Source organism: Acipenser ruthenus, chromosome 50 (assembly GCF_902713425.1).
Source record: "Acipenser ruthenus chromosome 50, fAciRut3.2 maternal haplotype, whole genome shotgun sequence".
In the NCBI taxonomy this organism is placed as follows: Eukaryota; Metazoa; Chordata; class Actinopteri; order Acipenseriformes; family Acipenseridae; genus Acipenser; species Acipenser ruthenus.
Genome location: NC_081238.1, coordinates 5,650,787 through 5,678,750, shown reverse-complemented (window position 1 = coordinate 5,678,750; position 27,964 = coordinate 5,650,787). Strand labels below are relative to the sequence as shown.

General features: G+C 38.1%; 1 protein-coding gene across 1 annotated transcript; it reads left to right on the top strand.

Moving 5' to 3' along the window:
- The first annotated feature begins 352 nt into the window (after positions 1 to 352).
- On the top strand, positions 353 to 27,742 carry LOC131721970 (guanylate-binding protein 1-like). Its single transcript, XM_059015405.1, has 10 exons — positions 353 to 545; positions 714 to 841; positions 2,363 to 2,472; positions 4,013 to 4,206; positions 6,025 to 6,258; positions 7,725 to 8,002; positions 10,991 to 11,203; positions 12,682 to 12,784; positions 20,095 to 20,288; positions 26,492 to 27,742. The coding sequence occupies exons 1-10, from the start codon at positions 353 to 355 to the stop codon at positions 26,654 to 26,656; spliced, it is 1,812 nt and encodes a 603-aa protein (XP_058871388.1). The 3' UTR covers positions 26,657 to 27,742.
- Positions 27,743 to 27,964: the final 222 nt, after the last annotated feature.

Below are 27,964 nucleotides of genomic sequence, written 5' to 3'. Positions count from 1 at the left end.
TGCTGTTAGATAATTGTGTGTAAAGCTATGGCTGAAGTAACCTTTTTTTTTTTTACGAATTCCACTCACCTGTCATACAGACACCTGTAGAAAGTTAGAAATTTACATATGCAAGACTTCTGTGAACATCTGTATAGTCCCACCTTCATTTTATAAATTCATTAGATAAAGATGTGATTCCCTGGCATAAATACATAAACCTGACCTAAGCATGTGATGAGGCAAAGTGTGATAGCACTTTATTTTCCTGACCTTGTGGCATGATAATGTAAACAGCCCCAAGCCTGTCTGCAATGCTTTGTTGGAGTTGCTCTGCTGTGTATGTGATTTCATAATAGTTTCTGTGTTTCAGATGCTGCCCGAGGAGATAATTGGGAAACCTATACCGCTGATAGAAAACACAAGAGGCAATGAGCGGCAGGTGCAACAGGAAGCCCTGGACATTCTCAAAAGCATCCAGCAGCATGTAGTAGTAGTGTGTATAGCTGGAAGGTACCGGACAGGAAAGTCCTACCTCATGAACAGGCTTGCAAGCAAAAAAACAGGTAAATCAATCCGACATAAACAAAAGACAACCAACACACAAACCAGTAAAGCACCGTTTTTATTTTCTTAAAAGTGAAAATTGAAATAAAAAACAAAAGCTCATTAAAAAAAAGAAGTTATGTGAATCCTCATCCTCTTGCACTCCTCCTGTGTTTATGCATTTCTAGGATTCCCATTGGGATCCACAATACAATCAAAGACAAAAGGGATCTGGATGATGTGCGTACATCACCCTAAGAGAGAAAACACCACTCTGGTGCTGCTCGATACTGAGGGGCTTGGAGATGTTGAAAAGGTAATATCATTCTTTCTCGCTTTACTCTTTGTGTGCTTGCAAGTCTTCACTCTCATTTAAGTGATTATTTCATTACAAAACAAAGCAGGAGCTGGGGATGTTGTTTCCCACAGACATAAACACAAAATGACACTAATGCCTTGTATCACAGACATCATTAGCAGTAATCTTTGTCTACTGAATGTCACTTTAGGCAAGGAAATCCAAGACTAGTGCTGATCAGGGTCTGTGAAATCAGATAATAAAAGAGATTGAGTTCTACGGCTTATTTATTTATTTTTACTGTACTATTAATATGATGATAGTTTTGTTTTTGTTTTTTTGAAGATGATGTGTCGGAAAAAGGTGAAATAAATAAATGTAATCTTGAGGAGATCATAATTGGATTGATGTTGTTGTTGATCCAGGAAAGTACCCTTTGGATATATAAACATTGATTTTAACTTTATCTACATAAGTCATGGAAATGATTTACCAACATCAAACTGATCTAGTATTAAGAGTGTATATAAAAAGATTTACTAACGAGAGGAGACCAACCCATAGTAGATGATTGGGTCTTAAAAGAACCAAGTGTTTTTGCCTCAACAACATGACTAGGTAGCCCATTCTGTACCCTCACCACTATTTGTGTGAAGAAGTGTGTCATCTGTCTCCCTCTATTTCCACTTAATTTCCAACTGTTTCCTCATTTCTGTACTGTGCTTAAAGTATTCATTATGTCAATTTCTTTTAAGATTATAAAGACTTTAATCATGTCCCTCCTAATTCTTCTTTGTGACTTGCTCAGGGTCACACAGTGAGTCAGTGTGTGAGCTGGGATTTGAACTAGGGATTTTCTGGTTACAAACCTTTTGCTTTAACCACTGGACCACACAGCCTCCTGAAGTTACTCTTCTTTGGACTCTCTCCAGGGCCATAATGTCCCTTTGGTGCCATGGTGACCAGAATTGGAAACCACCTCCTTCCAGTGTCTTGTCCCAGTCTATGTTGTCGAGCCTCAATCTCTTTCCTTCAAAGTTGGCCTTCCAGAAGTTGTATACCAGTGTTTTGTATGCTGTTTTAGACTTCAAATTGTCATGTTGTCATCGCTTGTTCCAAGTGGCTCCATTTCTATATTCTATTGGTTAATTGAGAAAACTAGGTCAAGGCAAGTGCTCTCCCTAGTAGTGGCATTTACGAATTATGTTAAGTAGCAGTCATTTGCCACATTATCCAGTCATTTGATACCCGGGAAGTTGAAATCCCCTGTGATTATGACATCTCCTGCCTTGAATGAATCTCTACAGGTATAAAGGCTGTTTACATAATAATGCCACTAAGGTTGGACCAGGCTTTATCACATATTGCTTTGGTCTAGAGGTTAGGTAGACTAACTTGTTTAGGCATGGGATCCATCAAATTAATATATAAAAGGATGGTGGGACTATACAGAGGTTCACAAAATACTTCAGTAATTGGAATGGACAGTATATTGATCTGGGAAACCAGCTTGACGTGTTTTTTAGTGTCTTTTTTCAGGGAGATCAAAAGAATGACGACTGGATCTTTATTTTGGCTATCCTGCTGAGCAGTACCTTGGTTTACAACAGCGTAGGAACCATTGACAATGATGCAATACAGAAACTACAGTATCCAAATAAAATATATTTAAGATATATGTAAGAAACACACAACCTGAGGAGCACGTAGGGTTAGGCTGGAATGGTAGTTTATGGGCTTTGTATTTGGTGTTGGGCATAAATATTCAGACTCTTACTCAGCTGCTGCATGTGGTTTAAGTTTATAGTTTATAGATTAGTGGTAATTTCAAGAGAGACGTTTCCACGTTTAAGGGTGACAGCCATACACAGAGGCTTATTAATTAAACACATCATACCGTTGTCCTAGGAAATAAGTTAATAATAGTAAATAATTACAAGTTTGGGAAGAAACAATACATTAATTAGTTAAAAACTAAAGAGTTAACGTCTTTGCTAAACCGTGGTAAATACCTGTAGTTCAAGACCAACCAAGATTTTGTGTTGTGAGAGAGATCATATAGTATATGTAGGCTACTGTATATCAGCATGACTTTAAAAATGGTAAATTCCTGTAGTAAAAACAACCATGTAAGACATCCAACGAGAACAGTATATTGAACTAAAGTGATCTATCACGATTTAAAATCATGTAGATATACACACATATACTGTACGATCTCTCTTCCTCACAAGTCTTATCCCTTAGTAGTATTATATATTACTGCAAGGAATACAATTGTCACATTTATGAGGAATATGGCATTTATGTTAATGTATTGTGTGCAAACAACATGAGAGATTTTTTTTTAATTCCCAACATGAGCATATGACACAATTCCTTTAAAAAAAAAAAACCTTTCATCTGGCTATTTGTGGTTTATTTCCTTCACCCTATCCCAATTTAAAAACCACAGCCCTAAACCTAGAACCTTTTTTTAAATAAAGATAATTGTATGTGTAACAATAAATGTTAATGCTTAAGACATGCAGACAAATCAAGGTACTGTATATACTATTTTTTTTTTAACTGGCAGTGTAGGCCTACGTTTTGCCACGTCTAAACTGTAGTAAAGTTACAGCTTTACTAATATTAAAATGTAAAAATACGACCTTGTCATACTAATATGATGGATTCAGCATGTCATTAGATTATATTACTGAAACATTTTAATTTTGATTAAAGATTGACAACATTTTGACGTAAAATTATTTAATATATAAATAAATCTCTGCGATCACACATAAATTACATCTAATTGACAACGATGTTATAGAAACATAAAGACAGGGGTTTAAACAATTTAACATATAAAGAGTCGTCAATCACACATTTTAAAGTTCATACGATAAAGTGGCACGAACACACACCAACATACACAGTCTTGCAAATAAAACGGTCAGATAAATATTAAAAGCCATGCAGTGAACCTCCCCTTTAAACACACTGTTGCCCTGCCTTACTTTTGCTTACTATTGCATTACTGCGCTTGCGCGATCAACTTATTTCCTTATTACCTACGACACCGTTCGTAAAAAGTTATAAAATGTAATAAATGTCAGCTGTTGTAGCTTATTAACCTATTTGTTTGGCAGTGAACTACATATAGTGAACTTGATTTGGTTGTAACACCTTAAAGAATGTTCGCAGTTATGTGACTGAGCTGTCGAAACGGATTAAAACAAAGGCAGCAGATGGAGAAGACAAAGATGACTCGATCAACTTTGTTGGTTTCTTCCCCTCTTTTGTGTGGGCACTGAGGGACTTTTCCCTTGAACTAGAACTGAATGGGGAAAACATCACAGCTGACAAATACTTGGAGAATTCACTCGTTATTAAACAAGGTAAAATACTTAATTTCTCATGCGACAAACTTTTGACAAATGATTTGATTTTGTCAGTGCCAATCTGTGTAATTTAAAATCCTCTAAACTACTCCTAATGCAGAGGACTTTGTAAGGTAAATAGGTTATCTTGTTTACAGGTATTTTTCACTAAATGTGTGCGCATCACAGGGCCCCACTGTTAATAAACCTATTAAGTTAGGAAGCAATTGCTGCATCCTTGTAAACCAGTTACAAAACCTCTTGGAATTTAAAAGAGAAAGTGGAGTATACTAGTGTAACAGCTCACTGCATAGTTCTTCACCAGAGTGTCAACCAGCTCCACATAGTTTTCGGCCTTGTGATTGCCCAGGAAGCCCCGAACCACTGCGACAAAGCTGTTCGAAGCCGCTTCCTCCTTACTAGTGAGCTTCTTGGGGAATTCATTGCACTCCAGGATCTTCTTTATCTGTGGTCCGACGAAGACACCAGCTTTGACCTTTGCCTCAGACAGCTTAGGGAAGAAGTCTTGAAGGTACTTGAAGGCTGCCGACTCCTTATCTAGAGCTCTGACAAATTGTTTCATAAGGCCGAATTTGATGTGCAGTGGTGGCATCAGCACCTTCCGGGGGTCCACCAGTGGCTCCCACTTGATGTTGTTCCTCCACACAGAGAACTCGGTCCGCTTGGAAGGGTCCACCATGCAGAAGTAGCAGTTGCTTGAGTGGTCAGTGGGTTCCCGCCAAATTCTTGGGATAGCGAACCATGGCTCTCTTTTCCCCTCTGTACCATCCTACAAAAATACATTTATTTCACCCATGACTAATGTGTAAGAGATTCTTGCAACATTTTTCATATATGATATATTTTTTTAATAACATTGAAAATTGTAAAATATTTTAAAATTAAAAACTTTTACAATTTTAAAAATTTTAACAAATTTTATAAAATAAAATTCCGAGCAACAATTGTCCATCTTACCTTCCAGAGTTTTTTTGCAGTGCTCGCAGGTGAAATGAGGTGCCCAGGGTTTGTCTTGATCCCCGACAGGCATGCCGAAATATGCCTTGTAGGCCTCACACATCTTAGCAGATGCTTCCACGGAATACTTTTTCGCTCTTGTCTTGATAAATTGGCCGCAGACATAGCAAAATGTGTCTGCCGGATGCTTGCAGCCTCTTGATGCCATCTCAGAAAAATGCAGATATGTATCCACTTAGGCAGCTGGAACTAAACTGAACTGGTGGGCTTAAGGCCCCTGTATTTATACTACTATTTATTATTTATTATTATTATTTATTTCTTAGCAGACACCCTTATCCAGGGCGACTTACAATCGTAAGCAAATACATTTCAAGTGTTACAATACAAGTAATACAATAAGAGCAAGAAATACAATATTTATATTACTGGAAAGTTCTAGAAAGTTCTAGAAGATACTTCAAGTTTACTCAGCACTGAATCTATCTGGAATGTTCTGGAAAATAGGTAAATTTCAAAATATCACTGTCCTGGTCACAAAAGCAAAGTTTGTGGGGAATAACAGCCATTGTCTATACTTTTGAGGCATAAGCAATTAGGAAATAACACTTACTACCCAGGAACCAAAAAAAAAAAAAAAATGTTACACGGTGTAATAATAATAATAATAATAATAATAATAATAATAATAATAATAATAATATCTCTAAATATTTAGTTGGCTTGCCATAGGCATTCTGTTTGCATTTGTAGCCATTAGTCCTAAAGTGTAAAAATGTTCTAATAATGAACATAAGGTTATATCAATTCATAAGGTAAATATTTTATTGTTTGTTTTTTTTACTACATTTTTTTCAGAAAATGCTGCAGACAGCAATGTGCCGCGGGAATGCATTCGCAAATTTTTCCCCAAGAGGAAGTGCTTTGTTTTTGAATCCCCTGGCACTTCAAAGCTGTTGAAGAAAATAGAATCAATACCTGATAGCGAGCTTGAACCTGATTTTGTGCAACAGTCCAATGAATTCTCCGAACACATTTTTGATACAGCAAAAATCAAAGAAATCAAGGAGGGAATACCTTTAACTGGTTCCTGTAAGTGAAATTTTAATAACCTCTAGAATGTATAGCATTCTCACCTGAAATAGAATATTCAGTATTGGTGGAACTATGAAGCATGACATGTCAGAAGTTGAAATGTAACTAGAACAATGACCATTACCTTACAGGGACAACACTATCATAGCCTCTGAGCAACCCGGTCTCTACAAAAGTTTTTTTCATATTGAATTACTAATTCTATGACCTCCATTATTTATTTAGTGTGTACGATGGGCATACAGAAAGCACAAGATAAATGTTATATATATATATATATATATATATATATATATATATATATATATATATATATATATATATTTAATAAAAAAAAACATGAGAAAAGTTACCAGTGAGAGGAGGCCACTTGACCTATATCCAGTTCCCTATAATGAACTCAGTAAATTAATGCCGCGATTTGCATTCATTCAGATAATTACATATGGAAAAAAATTCTGCCAAATTCATATGATCACCACAGTATTCCAGTGGTGCTTGGTACTGCAATATATATATATATTTGTTACTAGCAGCACCTGGTAAGAGCATTTCCCTGGGAACACTTTCCTTACCATTAATAATCCACTCGGTAACAGCAACATAGCTACCGCTGAACAGCAACATTGATGTCGTTGTGATGTCACATCTTCAGCAGTCACCCTTATCCAGAAACCATGAAACTTACATTCATCTCCCATGAATGTACCGAAAAGTCTGTACAGTTCGCTTTTCAGTTTGTTTTACAAGGCAAATTTGTTCTCTGAAAATACAGCTGTATAAGGATCATACAAAAGAATAGACATCAAAAAAGAGCAAGGGAAGTGCATGTAAGTACTGTACAAAGCGTGCTTATTGTATGCTATTATATAGTATCTATTTGTGCATTGTTTCCTTCCTAATGACAATAATAATGTATCTGTAAACATGTAACCTACATTTTAAAAAAGTAAAGAAAATCAATGTGCTAGTAGAGAACGAGTTTGATTTATTAACATCGGAACCACACCAATTTTGTGTGGCTGTGTGGTCCAGTGGTTACAAAAAGGGATTGTAACCAGTAGGTCTCTGGTTTAAATCCCAGCTAACTCACTGACTCACTGTGTGACCCTGAGCACGTCACTTAACCTCCTTGTGCTCCGTCTTTTGGGTGAGATGTTGTTGTAAGTGACTCTGCAGCTGATGCATAGTTCACATATCCTAGTCACTGTAAGTCGCCTTGGATAAAGGCGTCTGCTAAATAAACAAATAATATTAATTTAAGCATGTCGGTTTTTTCAGTCAGTCATATTTTTTTCAAGCCATTTAAAATGTATACCCTTGATCAAAGTGAACTAAACATGTTCAGAAACTTATACATATAAAAACCATACATCTATCAGAACTGTTTTACTAATTGCACCACTCTGCTAGCAGTGTCAGTATCACTTTCTCATCCCTAATGCTGAGAGTTTGTTTTCCAGTGTTTGGAGCCCTAGTGAATAAGTACGTGGAAGTAATCCGAAGTGGAAAAATGCTCGTTGTGGAGAATGCCGTTAAGGAACTGGCCAAAATTGAAAACGAAGCTGCAGAGCAGGCAGCTTTTTCTTATTACAAAGAAAATATAGCTAAGATCCCCTTACCCACAGACACTGCTGAGGGACTCTCAGTTCTTCATGGCAAGTGGGAGAAAGAGGCACTGGGTATGTTTAATAAGCGCTCCTTTGAGGATGAAAATGGACAGCACCAGATTCAACTTGGGGTAAGATTTTAATACTATGGAATGATAAATCCCTTAACTATTCCTTGCACATAAAGTCCACAGTTTCTAAAATAAATTCTGTGTGATATTTTTCAATGTTTTCAGTATGAGAACGGCTAGCACTACTCCTTACAGGAGATCCCACTATGATACACTTCTAGCTATACTGAAGGCATTTTGGTCCCGAAACTAATCCTTGTTCCTACCCCGACCCTGGTATACACACAGTCGCTGGCGGTTGCAGTTTCATCTTCTTCTTTAATAACTAAAACCCTGACCCTGGTTAAACACACAGTCGTCAGCGGTTTTCAGCTTGTGTTGATCTCACCAGCAGGCTTCCAAACCTCCTCACGTAACGTGGACCATCAGAGATCCATGGCCTTGCAGCAGCTTGAACTTCCTGTGTCCATGGCCTTATAGCAGCCCAAAGTAAATCTGCAAGCTGCTTCTAAACCTATGGACACTCAGCTGGGACACGCCCACCTGCTGGTTAGGAATCGGCACAGCGAATCACACGCCACCCCTCCCTGCAACCAAACACAGCAGGCAGGTCATCCCAACGGATCGCCAGCCCCCCAAACAACTGCATAATCATTCAATTACACAAACTAAAAATCCTGTCTGCACACACACAAACAAAACAAACACACACCTTTCATGTGCAGGGCCTCACCCTGCCACAAGGCCATTTGGCACATTTAAACTCTTCAGGTTCTAGTAGCTGATTGATCTCATAACTTGCTCAAGTTGGGTCTTAAGGGATCCTAGTGATTCTGCCTCAACAACATGGCAAAGTATCCTTATCCACACCTTCACCATGCTGTGTGAAGAAGTGTCTCCTTCTTACTTCTTTATGTGCTGCTGTGGAAGGGTGGTGGGCAATTCACTGACACAAAGGAGACAGAACTTTATTTGTAACGCCACTCAGACACACTGATTTATTTTTACCCACAGAGGGCACTGTTGTCCGTGGCCTGAATACTGGCAACAGTAAACAGGACCACGGGGTTACCAATACTGGTATACACTCAAGTGCACAAACAAGAGCTCAAAAATAATAATGAAAACAAAACGCAAAAGAAAAAGGGAAAATAAAACACAGTAATAAAACTACAAACAAAAGTGCTGCTTACGCAGTGTCCCCACTGCCGCTAAATCAGTCAATACAGGCCTCCGACCTACGCTCAGCTATTTTCTATACACTGGGGAGTTCCCTGTTTAACTACACACGTCCCCTCTGGTACGTAATTATTTATTTTATTCTTTTGTTTCTTTTAAGGCAGGCTGTCCCACTCAGCCATGCTTGCCTGCTCGCTCTTTGCACTGACGTCTTTCTCCAGCGTCATTGGGTATCCTCTCTCCGGCCACCCAAATGCACAACCAAGCACAGTTCTTATGGGTCAAGCAATCCCCCAAGGCCCGCCTCTCAGCCACTCAAAGAGAGGGAAAGCCAACACACCCTCTTCCCCATCTCTCCATGTCATCGCCATGACTGACAGGCAGATCCTACGAGTCTGCTGCCCTGTCCCTGCAGTACCACGCATGTGTCAGATAGTCAGTCCAGATCTTACAGCTGTTACAGCTGTGCTTAAAGTATTGGTTAACTTTGTCAACTTCTTTTAAGATCTTTTTCAAACATGCCCCCCCCCCCATTCTTTATTCCTGTTCTAAGTCTATCTCCACTTTAATTTTCAACTGTGTCATCTGGTCCTGGTTTAGGTGCTGCACTTAAAGTAATGGTTTGGGTTAACTGTGGCAACTCCTTTTAAGATTTTAAAGACTTTAGTATTGTCCCCCTTAATTACTGTTTGTTCCAGCCTAAATAGATTCAAATTCTGAATCAGAAGTGAAGGCGGCCAAGTTGAATCCATGAGTATAACTCACATTTGTAATCCTTATGTATATCTCTTGTGTTAAAATTTCCGTGACCTCTCTGTTGGTTAGCTACCGTGTACTACACAATTACAGTAGTTAAAGATTCAAACCATATTGCACGGAATACACATTCAATTGTAGCCTTCTTTTGTCCATGTTATTCATATAAAATATAATGTTTAATTGCTATAAGCCCTCTTTCTTAATCTATTTTGGGCACCCAGTCATCTCAAAGTAAATAAACGTTTTTGTTATTAGCAACTTCTGTTACTGTTTTTAGCAGGCCACATTACCATTGATTGGCATTTCCTATTCTAACTATTTCCAGCATGTGGGACACGGGCAATCATTTTACATCATGAGAATATTCCTCATGGCTCCCCAAAAAACATAAAAATGAAAATAACTTTGTAAGAACATAAGAACATTTACGAACAAGAGGCCATTCCCTCTGTCATATGTCTATCTCCACTGTGTCCAACTGTGTCCTCTGGTCCTGGTTTAGGCGCTGCGCTTAGATCTTCAAACATGCCCCCCATCCTTCTTTATTCCTGACAAAATAGATGTTTTATCATCATATTCATTGCTCTTCTAAATGGAATAGTTTATTTTGATAATGGTTTTGGAGGAAACTGTCAGCGACACAGAATTTGTTTCAATATCTCAATTTATGCCAGAGACTAGAAACTGCAAAGTTATTTACAGTTTTCAAAAAGTTTTAGGTAAGTGAAGAAATGTGTTTTCTTTACAATCCCTAGATGTGTAATAATCATTTGTAACAACATCGGAAGCTGACTTGTGGAAAGTCACATGAACTGTTGACATAATTCCAATAACATGCATCTTAGTGTTTACATACGTTTTTAAACAATTTTGCTATACCTATTTGTGCACTGTGCCAAAAAATTGACAGATTTGCACGAGGTATCCAGGGTACCACATTCAGTCTTCTTCATCGCTCTTGGAGTGTTTAAATCACCTATTTTTAGGAACAATTTTAAATTGTGCATTAATTGTAAATACACATTATTACACCATAAGCAAAACAATGTAAAGAATCTGAGAGAGAGTTCACCTTTGCAAACACTTGTATTGCTGTTTCATTTTCTCCAGAAATCTATTCTGGACCATTATGAGTCAGTCTGCCGTAAGAATGAAGAAGCTTCGAGAAGCCGTTGTCAAGCTCTCATTAAGGAACTCTCTGAGGATATGAAGAAGAAACAAAGTGGAGGCTACTACATGAAGCCAGGAGGGTATGAGCTCTTCAAGAAGGACAAGGAAGATATTGAGAAGCAATACAGAGATAAGCCTGGCAAAGGGATACAGGTACTGGAGCTACACTGTTCTCTTTCGGTACAAAATCCTACAAAATGAAGCACTTTAAAAATCCTGCATTTCCATAAAGGTGTTTCTGTGGATACAAAGTGTCTAAACCACAAGATGTGAGCCCTTCTTAGAAATATTTTTGTGACAAACAATATTCAGTTATACAGGAGAGTTTTACAATAGAGCCTAAATTTATTATTTAATCCCCCCCCCCCCCCCCCAGCTGATTTTGATAGAATTAACACATTTTAATAAAAACACAATGAATAAGTATCATTACCTACGATTACTAACTTACTGTTCATTTATGTTTGGGACTAATGGCATAAAATACACTGCGACAGGGGGATGCCTGGGCTTGGTTTGTCTGCCACTTTGCATCAATAAACTAAGAGTATGGGCCCAATTTTGATAAAGGCAAACCTGTAACACTAGGGCAAGATGACTTTTTTTCAAACACTGTTCTAATTGATATATTTCTTTTTTAATTGAAATGGATAATAACTAATGTATCCATGCAAGCTGTAATGTGGAATGGCCCTTCATTAACTTTAGTGCTGCTATGAAAAATATAGATTTATATGGATAATGTTTTTTTTGTTAATACATACACATCATAATGCATAATAACCTTAAGTAATTAGTTCAAAGTATTTTAATTTTAAATATACACATACTCAGTTGCTGTGTGGGGCCTTTCGGTATATGTGTTTCTATCAGGTGATATGCTGCCATTACCAGTGTCCCCAGTTGGTGAGATGAGATGAGGTTGAATGCTTTAAACCCATGAATGCAGAGGAGCCCAGCTCTTTTTCATTGTGGTTAAGATGCTTGCTTGCAGTGTGCAGGGTTACCGGTTCGAGACTTGCCTCCGCACTCTTACATGTTTCAAACCTGACACAAGAAAAGATGTTTGTACAAAAAACATGATCTAGAAACATTACGTTCAATTGGCTATGAATAAGGTTCTTTGTTTTTGGTGTTCACCTACTTTCACTGATAAATTCATGCTTTTTAAAAATGATCCTTACCAGTTTTTAAATATTTTCTCATGAATTTTACCTTACTTAATCCTTGTCCTCCAGGTGCAGTACCACTTGAAATCACTAGTAGTGCAATAATTTGTGATGCGTGTTGTAAAAATGTTATGACTTAGGTTGGCATTTACCAAATACCAAATACTACTGACAGCAGCAGATGGCAGCGGGATCTAGAAAAGCATCCAAATAATACAGACAACGTGAAATCAATCCCAATATAGCAAAATAAAAGATATAATAAATATGAAACTTAAATACTTGTGCTCAAATCAAAAGAAAGTGAAATAATAAAAACATAATTACATAAATAAAACAAAGTGAATCCACATTACAAACATACAAGGACAAAGCATTCATAAAACACTTAAAAAATTAAAAACACTGTTCATTCCATTTTTTGTTGTTATTCTTCTTGCTCTTTATTCTTTTTCTTTTCAGGCAGATATCATTCTAAAGGACTTTCTGGAAGATACTGAGAGGACTGGCAAAGCAGTCCTCGTAGCTGACAATACTTTGACTGAGAAACAGAAACAATTTGAAGGTGAGGCTTTTGTTTTATTCATACAATATTCCAAGAGCAAAGAAGAAATTGGGGGGGGTCACTCCAGCCATGTTAAATAAGGATAAAAGTTAAAAAAACTACTGTGTCTATGGTATTGCCACAGGACTGCCAGCGGTTTCAGCATCATTTCTGTACATCTCTAAGCAATCTTACAAAACAAAATTATAGCCTTCTTTTGGTTCTCCTGGTTGAAGAGGTAAATTATATCATAAACAAAGAAGGATCATCATGAAACTGCATACTTGTGGGAAATGATGTGAACTAATAACCTAATATGACCACAAACCCATATTTATAACTCAAGCTAAATTTGGTTATATAAAATAAAACAGAGCTTTGAGAAGACAGAATGGTCTACAGTCTAAAACAGTGCAGTCACATCCCAGATACATCTGGATACATGGGTTCAAATTATTATTTTTTACAGTCAATTCTCATTAATACGAATTAAGGGACCAGCAAAAAAAATTATCAGTAATCCATATTATCAGAAAACTAAGCCAAATGCATATTGTCAGTTTTTATTGAAGTTACTGTAACACTGAAATCAATTTTCCAATTACAGTACAATGAAAAATATTGTAAATTGAATAGTACTGTGAAAAAAAGGTTTTAAGTCAACTTTTATAAGTATACATAGCAACTTGAAACCTGCATGTCCCATTAAGATAATTTTTAACCCCCAAAGCAAGGCATTCTCAACATGAGCAAACCGGACATGCTGACGACTTGCTTCCACAGTTTGCTGTTCATAGGTATGTGTGACAGAAAGACAATGATTCTTGGTGGTAAATCTCCCTCTCGACCTGTGAGGGAGCTAAGTAACGGGAACAGAGTACCCTGGACTGCGTGGACTGACACTTCGTTCCGAGGGGTAAAAGGAAGTCGATCACGTAGAAAAGAGACGGAGCTTCGGTACACTAACTCATTGACCCAGAGGCAGCTGCAGATCCAAAAAAAGCAGCTGCAATTCTTTACCAAGGGGTCATGAGTGATGGTATAAATAGGGGTCGAAGCAATGTTATCTGTTCCTTCGTTTTGGTTATTATAAAAGGTCCTTCCAGGTCACATGTTTGTTGTGGAGATAACCGTGAGTGTTTTGTTTTGTTCTGTCTATTTGTTAATTGTATCACTAGACAGCTAACACGTTCCGGAGCTGTCTCCATTGACCAGCACAAACCCGGAACAGCACTTCACTTGTACCACTGTAAAACTACACTGCACCGCAATCACTAATTCACGCCCTAACCAGACTTGTGTATGTGTTTTGTGTTTAATGTGGGGATACAATAACGGGACTATTATTTCGGGACCAGCCTGGTGATTATAACGTAAGTAATACACGCCGCTGTATTACTTAGCAGCATTATTATTTCCTATTTGTTTTGCCATCAGGCACTGGACAAAAACAACTAATAAAAACAAACCTTTGCACCTGGATTACAATTGTCTGTCTGTTCTTTAATCACCTGCACCTGTACACAATTAACCACTTTAGCAAAGTGGTTTGCAGTGTGCAGGCGATGTGGTGCTCAGGATAAACAGACAAGACAGTTCACAGTAAAACAGCTCCTTTATTTGGCTGGGTTGCGTGCCGGCAACACTTAAATAATAAGCACAGGCTCTACACAGAAATGTGTATCGCTCCGTGCAAAACAATGGATCAGTCCTGAAATAATACGACATTGTATATAATACACATACAAACACAACACGGTGACAAGTCCACAGTGAGTGCTCTTAATGTAGGTGGTGAGATACAGGTAATGTGCACAGTAGTGATTTAAAGTCCGGGTTTGGAAACTGGCCCCTGAGCAACAGCTCCCGGATAGTTTAACCGTCTGACAATGACAAATACAACAGTTACTAGACAAGACAAAGCAAACAAAACACTCACGGTTAGTACACAGGTTTTTTTCTTGTAGGTCTTTGCGTAACCATAACACAAGGAACAGATCGCTTGGCCACCTCCCCTGATATACCTTCAGTCGTGCCCCCTTCGGTAGCGAGTGCGATCACGTATCCTCCAATCTGTATTGCACCACAATCACTAATTCACGCACTAACCGGACTGACCCTGGAATGAACTGCTAAACCATCCAGTCCGGGGCACACTTTTCCTGTTACACAGCACCCTCACAGGTCAGGAGGGAGATTGTTGACTAGAATTCATTCTCTCTGTCACAATTGGCCTGTATTATTGTATCTCAGTTCTTCAGAATGGTTGACGGGAATGTTGAAATCTTTTTCTTGTACGGTGGTGCTTTATCCACTGCTTTCAACACCTCCACTTTTGTTTGTAAGGATAATGCCCATTTCCTGCACTGGTCACTCATTTTAATGCTTCATGGAAACAGATTGGATGCATGAGCACTGTGGATCTCGAAAATTGTGTCTATGGCAACTCAAGATGCCCCATGGGATTAGTAGTCCCAAAACAACTCTTAAACACAGAACCAGATCCCCACGTAGTCTCCTTTGTTGAAGACTAAACAGATTCAAATCTTTTAGCCTGTCTCTGTATGACATGACTTTCAGACCAGAAATCATTCTGGTCACTCTTCTTTGAACCCTTTCTAGAAAAGCAATGTATTTTTGTAGTGAGGTGGCCACAACTGAACACATCTATATTCTAGATGAGGTCTTACTAATGCACTGTATAGCTTTAACATGACTTCACTCGATTTTAAATTCAACACTTTTCACTATACATCCAAGCATTCTGTTGGCCTTTTTAATAGAGTCCCCACCTTGTCTAGATGAAGACTCCTAAATCTTTTTCATAGGTCCCTTTTTCAAGTTTGGTGTCTCCCATATGATATTTATAATTTATTTATTTATTTATTTACTACAGGCAGCACCTCACACTTTTCTCTATTAAATGTCATTTGCTATGTGTCTGCCCAGTTTGGATGCATTCCACATCATTTTGAATGACCTTTGCTGATGCATCTATGTTTGCCACCCCTCCTATTTTATTATCATCTGCTACCGCTTTTAGTTTGAAAATTGGTCTTTTATGCAGAACTTTACCAAAAGCTTTCTGGAAATCTAAGTAAATCATGTCATATGCTTTACAATTTTCCATTTTTAATGTCTAGAAGGTTTGTTAGACATGATCTGCCTTTCCTAAATTCATGTTGACTATCTCCTAGAATACTGTTGCCATATAGATAATCTTTCAGTTTCGATATTATTATTGTTTCCATAAGTTTATATGTAATAGAAGTCTGATTGGTCTGAAGTTACCTGGTTCAGTTTTGTCTCACTTTTTGTGGATCGTTATTGCATTTGCAATTCTGCAGTCTGCCGGTACACCCTCTGTCTTCATGATCTTGTAAGTAACTTCCCTCATTTCTTTGAGTACTATCGGGAGGATCCCATCCGGCCCAAGTGATTTAGTTTATTTTAAGAGCTCCTAGTCCCTTTAACACATCTTTTATGGTGAAAATCATTTAAAACAGAGTGGGGACAATCTGACTTCTGGGGCATGTTGTCCTTATCCTCCTTAGTAAATACTAAATACTCATACTAAAAAACATGCGTTTAATATATTTGTTATTTTTATGTCTTTGTCTATGATTTCTCCATTTTTATCTCTGACACTTTACTTCCTCCTGTAATGGCCTTTTCCTGTTATAATATTGTGTAAGGGATTGGTCAGTAAAAACTTATAAAAGATGGGAAAGACAACATAAACAAGTGGGTTGGTAAACACTTTTTGTACAAAGACAATACGTGGGGGACATTAGGACCATGGGGGAAACTACTGGAGTCAGGGATGGCTCCAGTTCAATTATTCAATTTAATGTCTAGTCAATTGTTGTTAATGATGTAATTGATTAGCATTTAAAAACTCTGTTTGTGAGTGATGGATGAGGGAGAATGTGAGGAGTTTGGTTGGTGGTTGGTGGTTGGTGGTTGGTGGTTGGTGGCTGGTGGTTGGTGGCTGGTGGCTGGTGGTTGGTGGCTAGTGGTTGGTGGCTGGTGGTTGGTGGCTGGCTGGTGGTTGGTGGCTGGTGGTTGGTGGCTGGTGGTTGGTGGCTGGTGGCTGGTGGCTGGTGGCTGGTGGTTGGTGGTTGGTGGCTGGTGGTTGGTGGCTGGTGGCTGGTGGTTGGTGGCTAGTGGTTGGTGGCTGGTGGTTGGTGGCTGGCTGGTGGTTGGTGGCTGGTGGTTGGTGGCTGGTGGTTGGTGGCTGGTGGCTGGTGGTTGGTGGTTGGTGGCTGGTGGTTGGTGGCTGGTGGCTGGTGGTTGGTGGCTGGTGGTTGGTGGTTGGTGGTTGGTGACTGAGAGGAAGAAATGATTTGTTATTTGGTTTACTGGTAAACGAACACTGAAACAGGTATTTGGATTTCGACACTTGGATTGTGATTTGGTTTTGATGACGATGGAACAGGCTTAGCCTGCCTCCTATTTAGATATTATCAACACCTGTTCAGATAGGACCCAAGGCTTTTGTTTTGTTTTGTTTTCATTTATTTTGTGTATTGTAAATAATAAACACACGCTACAGTCTTTCACTGCATTCTGGTTGTCAAGTCTGTGTTTAAAGGAGAAACGATTTGTGACTGGAAGGCAATCCATCATAATTGAAGGTTTTTTGTATTGGTTTTGGCCCCCTTAGCAATGTCCTTTTCTGTCACTGACTCTCTCTTTAGAGCTTCATTTTTGACTTGCGCTTTATCTCTGTCTATTCATTTGGTTTACCTTGTTCTCCGTCTCTTTTATAAAGTCCCTTTTTCTCTTAATAGTTTTTTTAATGACCCATTTAACCATTTTGGCAGCTGTTTTTTAGGCTTTGATTTTCTTACTTTTGGGATGAATTTGTTCTTTACCTCTAGTAATATATTTTTTAAATGATAACCATCCGTTTTCTGTGGATTTTTTTTCTATTTCTGTTAGTTTCATCTCTTGATAGTCTGCTTTTTTAAATTGAAAAGCTTTAGTTGGGTTTTAAAAAACACTTTGAATGAAACCATGTTAAGATATGAATTTGCCACCGGTTCTATTACCTCAATCCTTCCTACTCTGTCTTCGTTATTTTAAAAATAAAACTCCCCTATTTTAACCCATATTGATTCTAAGTTGTTTTTATTGTCTGGATTTAGCTCCTGAGTTTGACTATTTTTAATGCATAACACTGCCTCTTTTGCCCTGACTGTCTGTTCTGTACACTGTATACCCACTAATATTATATTCATCTTCATCAATCTCTGTAAACCAAGTTTCTGTAATGCCTATCACATCGTAGTTACTTGTTAGTGCAATAGCTTCAAGTTCTAACATTTTGTTTTTAAGACTTCTAGCATTTAATGACTGTCCTTGCTTTGCTTTCATTGCCTTTCTGGTTTATTTTCATTTTCTCCCCCCTTTCTAGTTTAACTGCTTTTGAACCTCTTGGTAGATCCTTGCTCCAAGTATGTTGGCTTCCTTCTCATTTAAGTGCAGTCCATCCTGGCTATATAGACAGTCCTTGTTGCAGAATGATGTCCTGTGACTGAGGAAACCAAAGCCTTCCTGTGTGCACCATATCTTCAGCCATGCATTTAGATGTTGGATTTCTCGCTGTGCATGTGATCCTTTGCTAGGTGCAGGCAGTATCTCAGAGAACACCACTGTTTTGGTTCTGCTCTTCAGTTTCCTTCCTAGATCTCTGAATTCATTGTTCAGTGATTTGTGGGCTGTTATTTCCAATGTCATTTGTACTGATGTGGCTGACTACCGCTGTGTCTTCACCTGCTTGTGCTAGGAGGCAATTCTGGCACCTGGTAGGCAGCATACTGTAGTTAAGCACACCACTCTTGCTGTGTTTTTATGTAGTCCTACAACCGCTACTTCCCTCTTTGTTCTCTTGTTATCGTTTATGGGGTCCTGGATGTTTTCGATAGTGTTTTCCTGGTGCTGGGTTTGTACATTTTGGAGTGGAGCAAAGCTATTTGATGCTGTGGTTTCTGGTGGATATGTGGGGGAGACGTTTTCTTCCTCTTGCCTCTGCCAGTCTGAACCCTGCTGCTTTGACTCTTCTCTTCCTTGTTGCCATTGCTGTTTCAGGTGCAAACCTCTGTAAAAGTAGGGTTTGCCAGCTCCTCCAGCTCCTGTTCTCTGAAATCTTCCAGATCCTTCTCCAGCGCATTTACTTGCTCAATCAGATATTGGATCTTGTGCCAGTTACCACATACTTGGCTCAGCTGAGTGGGGTTGCCTTAATGCTCCACATCAAGCAGACTCCACAGATTACAGGCTTGAAGACCCTTTTTCTCCGAGCTTGTGTGTAGTAACCTGCAGCTTTCTATCTGCTGTTAATCTGCTTTCAATCAGTTTCAAAACTGGTCAGTAGGACTAGTGCCTAAGAAGGTCTTAGAAATTGGTGCTGAAAAACAGCACAGTTGTTTTTCAGAGCTTATTTATGAAGGCAGCTCCAATTACAACTTCAGTATCTGGGACAATCAATCACAAATAAAGTCTATATTGAGACCTTCAGTGTATCAGCTGGTAAAGAGTGGCTTCCCTCTGCTGTGGATCTTAGTTCAGTTCAGTTCAGCTCAAACTTGTGTACTAGTGATTCGCCCCTTTTTCAAAAGAAGTGCCAAATAATTTAAATTTAAAAGAATGTATAATATACAATAAGAAACACCAATCATACGACATATTAACTTATAGAAAATGTATACCAGTAATGTGGATTATTAATTTATATATTGATTACGTTGTTGATGATCTGTTGCATGCATGGGAAATTAAATCATTAGCGATGCATCCATAAATAAGCGTGATGTATATACATATAATTTTTCTACCACATTCATTCCTTTTAACTAATTAGAAGATAAAATAATACATTGATTGCAGTTGTTGTACTTTGATTTCCTCTTTATGTTTATCAGGCAGGCCTGTTATAATTTTCAAACAAAACTTAGTACTGTTTTTGTATATTCTGTAGCAATTACAGAAAACTTACTACTAAAAAAATCAATTGTTTTAAAGTTTGATTCCGTTTTAATTTGTAATTAGGTTGTAATTAGGTTGTTCTTTAAATTTGCGTGTCTTAAGTTTCCAAAATGTCTCTTGTATCCTGACCTCCTATAGTGAGGATCTTCCTGGTCCAATGGAATTGAGGTTAACAACGGAAGCCACAAAGCTTTTGTTCCTTTCCAGTGTACCCTCTTTTAAATATCCCTCACTGCTGCAATATCATGTAAATGCTAGTCACCCAAAATGGATTTTCTAATAAAGGACCCCCAAAAACATAGTGCTGCTCTTTTAAAATGTATTTTCATTCTGTCAAATAGAGGAGCAAGCCAGACGAAAGGCTTCTGAGCAGCAGGAACAAGTGATTCAGGAGCAGAAGAAACAACTCGAGCAAATGGTTAAGGACCAGATAAGAAGCCACCAGGAACACGTTGACCAAATGTTGAAAAAAGCTGAGGAGGAGAAAAAGAATTTCATTGCAGAGAAGGAGAAGATCATTGCACACCACCAGAAGGTAAATCATTCACATCAATAAGGGAAAATACCCTGTCCTTAGTGGTTTGGTTTACGTGGTATTTTCGTAATTATGTGTACCTTAGATCCATTATGTGTTTTATAAAGTCCGCCAGATGTGATGACTGAAACAGAAAACTCTACACGTGAATCTAAACAACAAGAACACAACTGATATTTAAGACCTGTAGCAGGTTGCTCTTTGAGCCCAGCCCAGAAACAATGTCTCCTCCTGTGTTGTCTGGGTTTTGGTCACTTCAAGAGTGGACTTGACTTCTACTTTGAGAAACATGTTTACAGAAACATTTGCTTTGGCCAAATGTGTCTTCTCCCAGTGAAGATAGTGTGCTTTTTACAGATGTTGAAATGCACAACTTAACTGATATGTACACAGCAATATATATATATATATATATATATATATATATTTATATATATAACCAAGTAGCACAACCTAATTTAATTTAAAAGCTCTTGTGAAAGGATAGCGCAGATGGTAAGGCTGATCAGGTGGCTAGAAGGAGACTTAGAGATGGAAAGCTGCAGGTGAAAGAGCTGTTGTGCGTGTTTATTAACAAAATACCAAAAATAAACAAACGATCAAACAAAAGGTTAAAGTACTTAAAGAATCGAAAGCAAACTAACACACAAGCTGAGCTATCACAGTGTTGTTCTAGGAACACAGCCTGCTGCTCCTATCTCTCCCCAAACTGACCTTGAGCTCTCAGAGCTCCCCTTTTATGTGCGTGTGTGTGTGTGTGGCCACTCCCCAATCAGCACCTAATTATCTGATTAAGGAATGGCCATACATCATACAAGGATTCCAGGGCAGGAATTTAACTCTCCCTGCCCAGCTGCTCAACACCACTGTTTGTGTTTAAAACACACAATATACACATACAGGGCTCTCGCTACATGTAAAGAGGAATCACCACATTTCTCAAACTTTTTTCTTAAAAAATGGAAGAAACATGTTTTTTTGTGTATGCTGGGCTAGGTGGCATATTTGAACAATAACAAAGGTTAAAATAAGCAGACAAATAGTATCAGCATGCAGAACCACCTGTTAGTCGCCTCTGATGACCATGATGAGAGCGGAGCAGGTAGCCTTGCCTGAAAACAGGCTCCTCTCGATATTAGAGGTATTAACTAATGGCATCACAAAAGTGGTGTATGATTCAGAAAATCTAAACGAGATGCTTCGGAATAAAATGGAGATAAGATCAAAAACAACATTTCTTACAGTTCAGGGCAACATCATAAATTCCAGAAGTGATTTTTTTTAGATTTAAGAAAATATTTATTTCATATCAAAGAATACAACATTTATATTGTATTTCAACAATTGGACTTCAAGGGAGAGGTCATACACTTATTGAACTTAATCCAGGATGAATCACAAAACATCCTGGGAAAAATAGGCTAGTTGCAATAAAAGCTGTCCTCCTCTTAAAGGCTGTTGCAAAGTAAACAGAAAGCTGAATTTTTATTACATTACATTAGCTTCTAAAATGCCGTCAATAGTTATAGTACAACTGAACAACACTTTTTTTCTTGCCACCTTCTATCATTAAAATGGTTTTCTTCCTCAGCTAATTTCCCTTAAAAAGTAATAAAATTACCATTAACCTATGTAGGGGTGTTAGCAATAAATACATTCTTATTTATTGCATTTATATAGCCCTTTTTATACAAAAGTATCACAAAGCACTATACAGTACATAGCGGAAAAAGAACAAACCACAATACATTTTTATAGCATGTCACACATACATCTGCCACAGTCAGACCATTTAAATAACAGTATACACATAATAAAAAAGCAGCAATTTTAAAGTTAAGTTAAAACTCACTAAGATAAGAAAGCCATTTTATAAAAGTGCATTTTTAGTCTTGACTTGAAAATTGTAACGGTCCCAGCTTCCCTGACAAACGAAGGCAGAGCATTCCATAATTTAGGAGCTCTACAAGACAAAGCCCTACCTCCCGTGTTGCTTTTGTTGACCCTAGAAATAACCAGCAGCCCTGCATCGTTTGATCTCACAGTGAAGATACAGTGTCAGCAACTCCTGCAAATAACTAGGTGCTAATCCATTCAGGGACTTGTAAGTTAACAGCAAAATCTTAAAATCAATTCTATACTGCATAGGGAGCCAGTGTAAAGAGGCCAAAACAAGGGTAATATGTTCACTTTTCCTGGTTTTAGTCAGAATTCTAGCAGCGGTATTCTGAACAAGCTGCAAGCGCGATACCATAAATTTTGGGACACCAAAAAAAATTGCATTACAATAATCAATTCTAGATGAAACAAAGGCATGCAGTAGTCTCTCAGCATCAGATACAGAAATAATTGGTCAAAGTTTGGCTATAGTTCTCAAATGGCAAAAATATATTTTAGTAACTTCCCTAATATGAATCTCAAATGAGAGATCAGGATCAAAGATGACTCCCAAGCTCTTAATTTCTAGTTTGTTTTGATGAGAGACTGCAAGGGTCGAGCTCATGTAATCCCACATTTCCTTTTAGTTGGGTCTGTGATCCCACTAGCATAACCTCGGTTTTATCTGAATTCAACATTAGAAAATTCTGTAACATCCAATGCTTGATGACTGTAAGGCAAGTAGCTAATAACACCCAGGCAGAAGAAATTCCTGGCTTTAGGGACAAATATAGCTGGGTATCATCAGCATACCAATGGAAGTTCACTCCGCATATATAATGAAAACAGCAAGGGACCTAGAATGGAGCCCTGTGGAACACCACAGACAACTTCCAATGATGCAGATTTTACCTCCCCTACAGGGAACTGAAACCTATCAGAAAGATAAGATATGAACCACGATAGGACAAGGCCAGAGAGTTCTACTGTGCTTTCAAGATGATTCAGTAGGATGGAATAGTCTACAGTATCAAAGGCGCCACTTAGATCTAGCTCTGTCAGTTCCTGCAAGGTAATCAAAAAACAAGCCCCCATAGTAGCCTTAATAGGTGTAGTTGATAAAATTGTGCTGGAGTCCTCTTTAATAGAAGGTGTCTGTTGAATCTCATTTCTGATATCCAGTATTTTATTTTTAAATAAATGTAAGTCATTGCAGCTGTGACAGAAGCCAATGTCAAGGGTATGACTATTAGGGGAATGATTCATTATTTTATCTAGGGTAGCATTATTTTTATTTGTTTCAATTAAATTGGAATAATATGATGATCTCGCCAACGCCAGAGCCTTCCTATATGTAACCAGGTGGCACTTTCATGCGATGTAATGAACGTGCAGTTTAGATTCCTGCCATCTCCATTCTAGTTTACAAACCTCATATTTCACCGTACAAGATGAGCCTACGGTGAGCTTTTTTCAAAGAGTTTTGATTGGTGCTACAGTATCTAAGATACCAGTCCAGGTGGTGTTGTAGGGATTAATCAGCTCATCTACTGATAAGGACTCAGAGAGTAGTAATGAGCTCAATACATCACAAAGCTTAACAGCAGTTGAATAATTAATTACCCGGGATTTAAATGTATGGTCCACAGTCTTTGTAGATACTGGCAGATTCACCTCAAAAAGAATGGCAAGATGATCAGAAATAGTAAGATGTAGGGTTATGACACTCTTAACAGCTAAACACCGATTATACACATTGACACGCAGGATATAATCTAAGGAATCCAGTAGCCTCAAAATTCCAAGGAGTTAGAATCAGATTCAGATTCAACATGAAGGTTAATCACCCAATGAAAGAATCCTATCATATTTGAATATAGATAGCAGATCCCCAAATTCAGTCTTAGGTGGTCGATAAATCCACTTAGGTGGTCGATAAATAATTACAATATGAACAGGTAATGGACTGTTTAATGTCAAGGTTAAAATTCAAAAGATGAATAACCTTCCAATTTCCAGCACAACCATCTTTCATGCATGTTCATAAAGTCTGCATACATCTCTCTCTCTTTTTTCAATTGGACCTTATTTGAAAAAAAAGAACTCCAACTGCCATGTACTGGTTTAAACTGGATCTAATCTCCTGACAAATGTGTTTTCAATGGCAAGCCATTCCTGACATTTTCCCCTAGAGCGATTCACTGGTGTTTACAAATGATATTCCGACGAGGCCACACCCAGTAGGCTTGACCCAAGCCCAGGCCTGCAGAGAGCAAAGGAAATTGACCAGGGAGCAGAACCTCTTGATGCAGGCTCAGAAACGTGAGGAGCGGCAGGCGCAGATGAAAGCACGCATTACGGCCCGCAAGGAGCTCGGGGAGCAAAGGCGCCTGATGCAGGCACAAGCACGTGAGGCGAGGAAGGCCCAGAGAAAGGGTGCTTTCCCAGGGCAAGGGTTTTAGAAGACCATTTCCCTATTGCCACTGGAGGATGATGTGTAAGCAGCCCTCACAGGGGCTTTGGGCTTTTATACATAAAGAGGTGGCAGAGGAGGTTAAAGGTTTGGGGGCTGGAAGTTCAGAGGAAATACAACAATTTTCTCCAATTTTCATAAAATCACCAACTTCATTAAAGTTCCCTGTTGAATGTCGCTGGCTTGTTTATTTATTTCTTAGCAGACGTCCTTATCCAGGGCGACTTACAATTGTTACAAGATATCATGTTATTTTTACATACAATTATCCATTTATACAGTTGGGTTTTTACTGGAGCAATCTAGGTAAAGTAACTTGCTTAAGGGTATAGCAGCAGTGTCCCCCACCTGGGATTGAACCCATGACCCTCCGGTCAAGAGTCCAGAGCCCTAACCACTACTCCACACTGCTGCCCCTGTTGAAAGAAACAACTATTTAACTGCTTAAAATACTACTACTATTAGTAGGAAGATGACATCTTGACATTGAAACATGAACTTTCTTTTTTACATTTGAGAAAATAATCTCAAACTAATATAGTGAAGGAAGCCAGTTTTCCTTAACCCTTTGAGTAGTATGAACATACCGGTACATTCTCTGCTCTCTGATCCCCAGGGAGTACGAACGTACTGGTACATTCTGCAACTTTTAAACTTGAATTACTGAGCCAACAAAACCCCTGATAATATTCACATAATATTCAAACACTAGGTTTCTGTAACACCTTTTATTGGTATCTTGTGCCCTCTGCTAGATATTGACTGAATTACATATAATAAACCCAGTCACAAAAATGTCAACAGTGTTTGTGAACCGGCGAAAATCGTTCAGTGAAAAAGTAGTGTTAGTAATAATACTGAATTCAGATTCCCATTTAAATTCAAATACATGCAATTCTTCCACTGAATCGGATGTCAGTGAGTGTGTCAGTGAAGACATAAGCAAAGAATATTTACCATCAACATCAAGTGACAGTGAAGAGGCAGCGCCAAGCATTGTGCGTTGCTCCCTATGACAAATAAATATATTTATTTGTTTTATTTATTTACGGTAAAAATGATATGTCTGTATTTCATCAATATTCATTACATACATACAAACAGATGAGATTCTGGGATCAATAAGCTACTAACAACCAAACGGCAAGATGGGCCGAATGGCCTCCTCTCGTTGGTAAACTTTCTTATGTTCTTATATAGCTTTCAGCTTGTTTGTATGCTGTACTCGTAATAATCAAGTGCATGCAGAACACAGAAGAAAAATTCATTTCCGTAGGACTGGCAGTGCATTTTAGAACTCACTACTCAAAGGGTTAAGCAGGACACATGGACATTAAACCTTAATTGTACTAAATGCAAGGGATTGAACCAATCAGAGAAGAAGCCCTGTATGTTTATTAGCCCATAACAATATAGACGCAGCATGGAATCCAATAACAATTTTAAAAAGGGTATGGAAAGGGCTACCAAGTCATGATAAGGTCAGCTCTAAGATAAATCAGCTACTAGAAACTGACTGAATAGCCTCCTCTTCATACATTTTATTATGGTCTTATGTATCCAGGACCAGAATGATGCCAAGAAATAGTAACGAAAACTCCCAAGACCAACCAGATGGGGAGCTGTTGAAATAAGACAAAACCTGTAATGTTTTACATCATATGTTTCAGGAGATTTGACAGGCTGTTTGGAATAACAACAATAAAATAAAACAAATGTCACTATGTAGTTTAACTGAATGAAATGTCTTTCATTCTCGATTCATAGATGCACAGGCAGTTCATTTAAACTAAAGCTGTGTTTTTTATAACTTAATTACCAACTATGCACTTAAATGTTTTTTACACAACAGGAACGTGAACGACTCCTGAAAGAAAAGAATGACGAGATGGCAAGAAAGCTGGAGGAGCAAAATAAAAAAGTAAAGCAGCAGAAACAGGAATTTCCACTGGCTTGTGCCATTATGAAAATGGTTGGTGACATAGTTTCAGCAGGATTAAACACACGCCGGTATTAAGGGTTTGTGTTTCCTTCAACATTGTACACCAGATAAGTTTCTCTATCTGAAGTTAACATATTAAATTAGCGAACCAAATTTATTTTACAAGCATGTGCATTTGGTATTGTGCACACCAAGTTCATAATTGAGAGTGTTCCCTTGATTGTGAAGTCAAAATAACAGCAGCCAGTGATATACTAACATTTATGGGTGGTAACTGGTAAAACAGAAACTGTAGAAAGTAATTTGACTCTGTTTACCAATATCAAACTGGACTGGCATCTTGACAGAGCCAGTTAGAATTGCAAACTGGCAGAAATTGGTTGATATCTAAATTTCTCACATATGCCTTGATTCTATCTGTTACTGGGGCCCTTGAGTTTCCACAGACAACAACTAGGGCTGTAATGATTGGTACATTTTGACCTTTGAAGGTTCTGAACACATTACCGAAACTTTTCTTTAATAGGCATTATACAAATCAAAAGGTTAAACTCTGTATGTGAGTAACATTTAATGTGATTTATAGTATTCACACATTGTCAAATGGTTTCTCTAAACAGAGAAAAAAAGAAAAAAAACATGTGAATGCCACCAGACGAACATTCAAAGGTTTAGAACTACCTTTGAATTCCTGGCTAGCAAACGAACCTCAGGACTTTGAACACAGCCCTAACAACAACCACAAAATCCAATTTGATATTAAAACAAGGTTGAGATTTACATGCTGTCATGGTGCAAATGGAAACATGGCATCTAACAACTCTGTGCAAGAATAGGTTCTAATCGTAGCAGCACAAAGGGAATATGTATGTTCTAGCAATTTACCATTTGATTTAAATCCAAAAGAAATGATTCATGTTAACGAACGTTGATTTTCTTTATCCCCATTAGAAATACTAAAAGAAACTTTATTTTAATGACAGACGTTTTGGCTACTGAAGAAAACCTCTAGTCCAAACGTTTGTCATTGGAAGTTTCTTTTAGTACTGAAGTTCTTAATCCCTGCATTGGAAATGTAGAAACTGGCATTAATGTGAATCAGGACTGGAACTATTTGTCGTTTGCTGGTGTTACCAAAAAATAAAATCTCTTTTTCTTCAATTCACTTTTGTATTATTATTATTAATGTGTGTATTGACAGGTCACTAAGTTCAACAAATAATTGCTACCTTCTATTTGCATGTTTTCTCTTTGCTCAGATACATTGTCTATTTAGCCTAAAATAAAGAGGAATTAGGGGGGAAATGACTGAACTAAACACAAACCATTACTTTAAGCACAGTACAGAAACCAGGACCAGAGGGCATAGTTGTAAATTAAGTG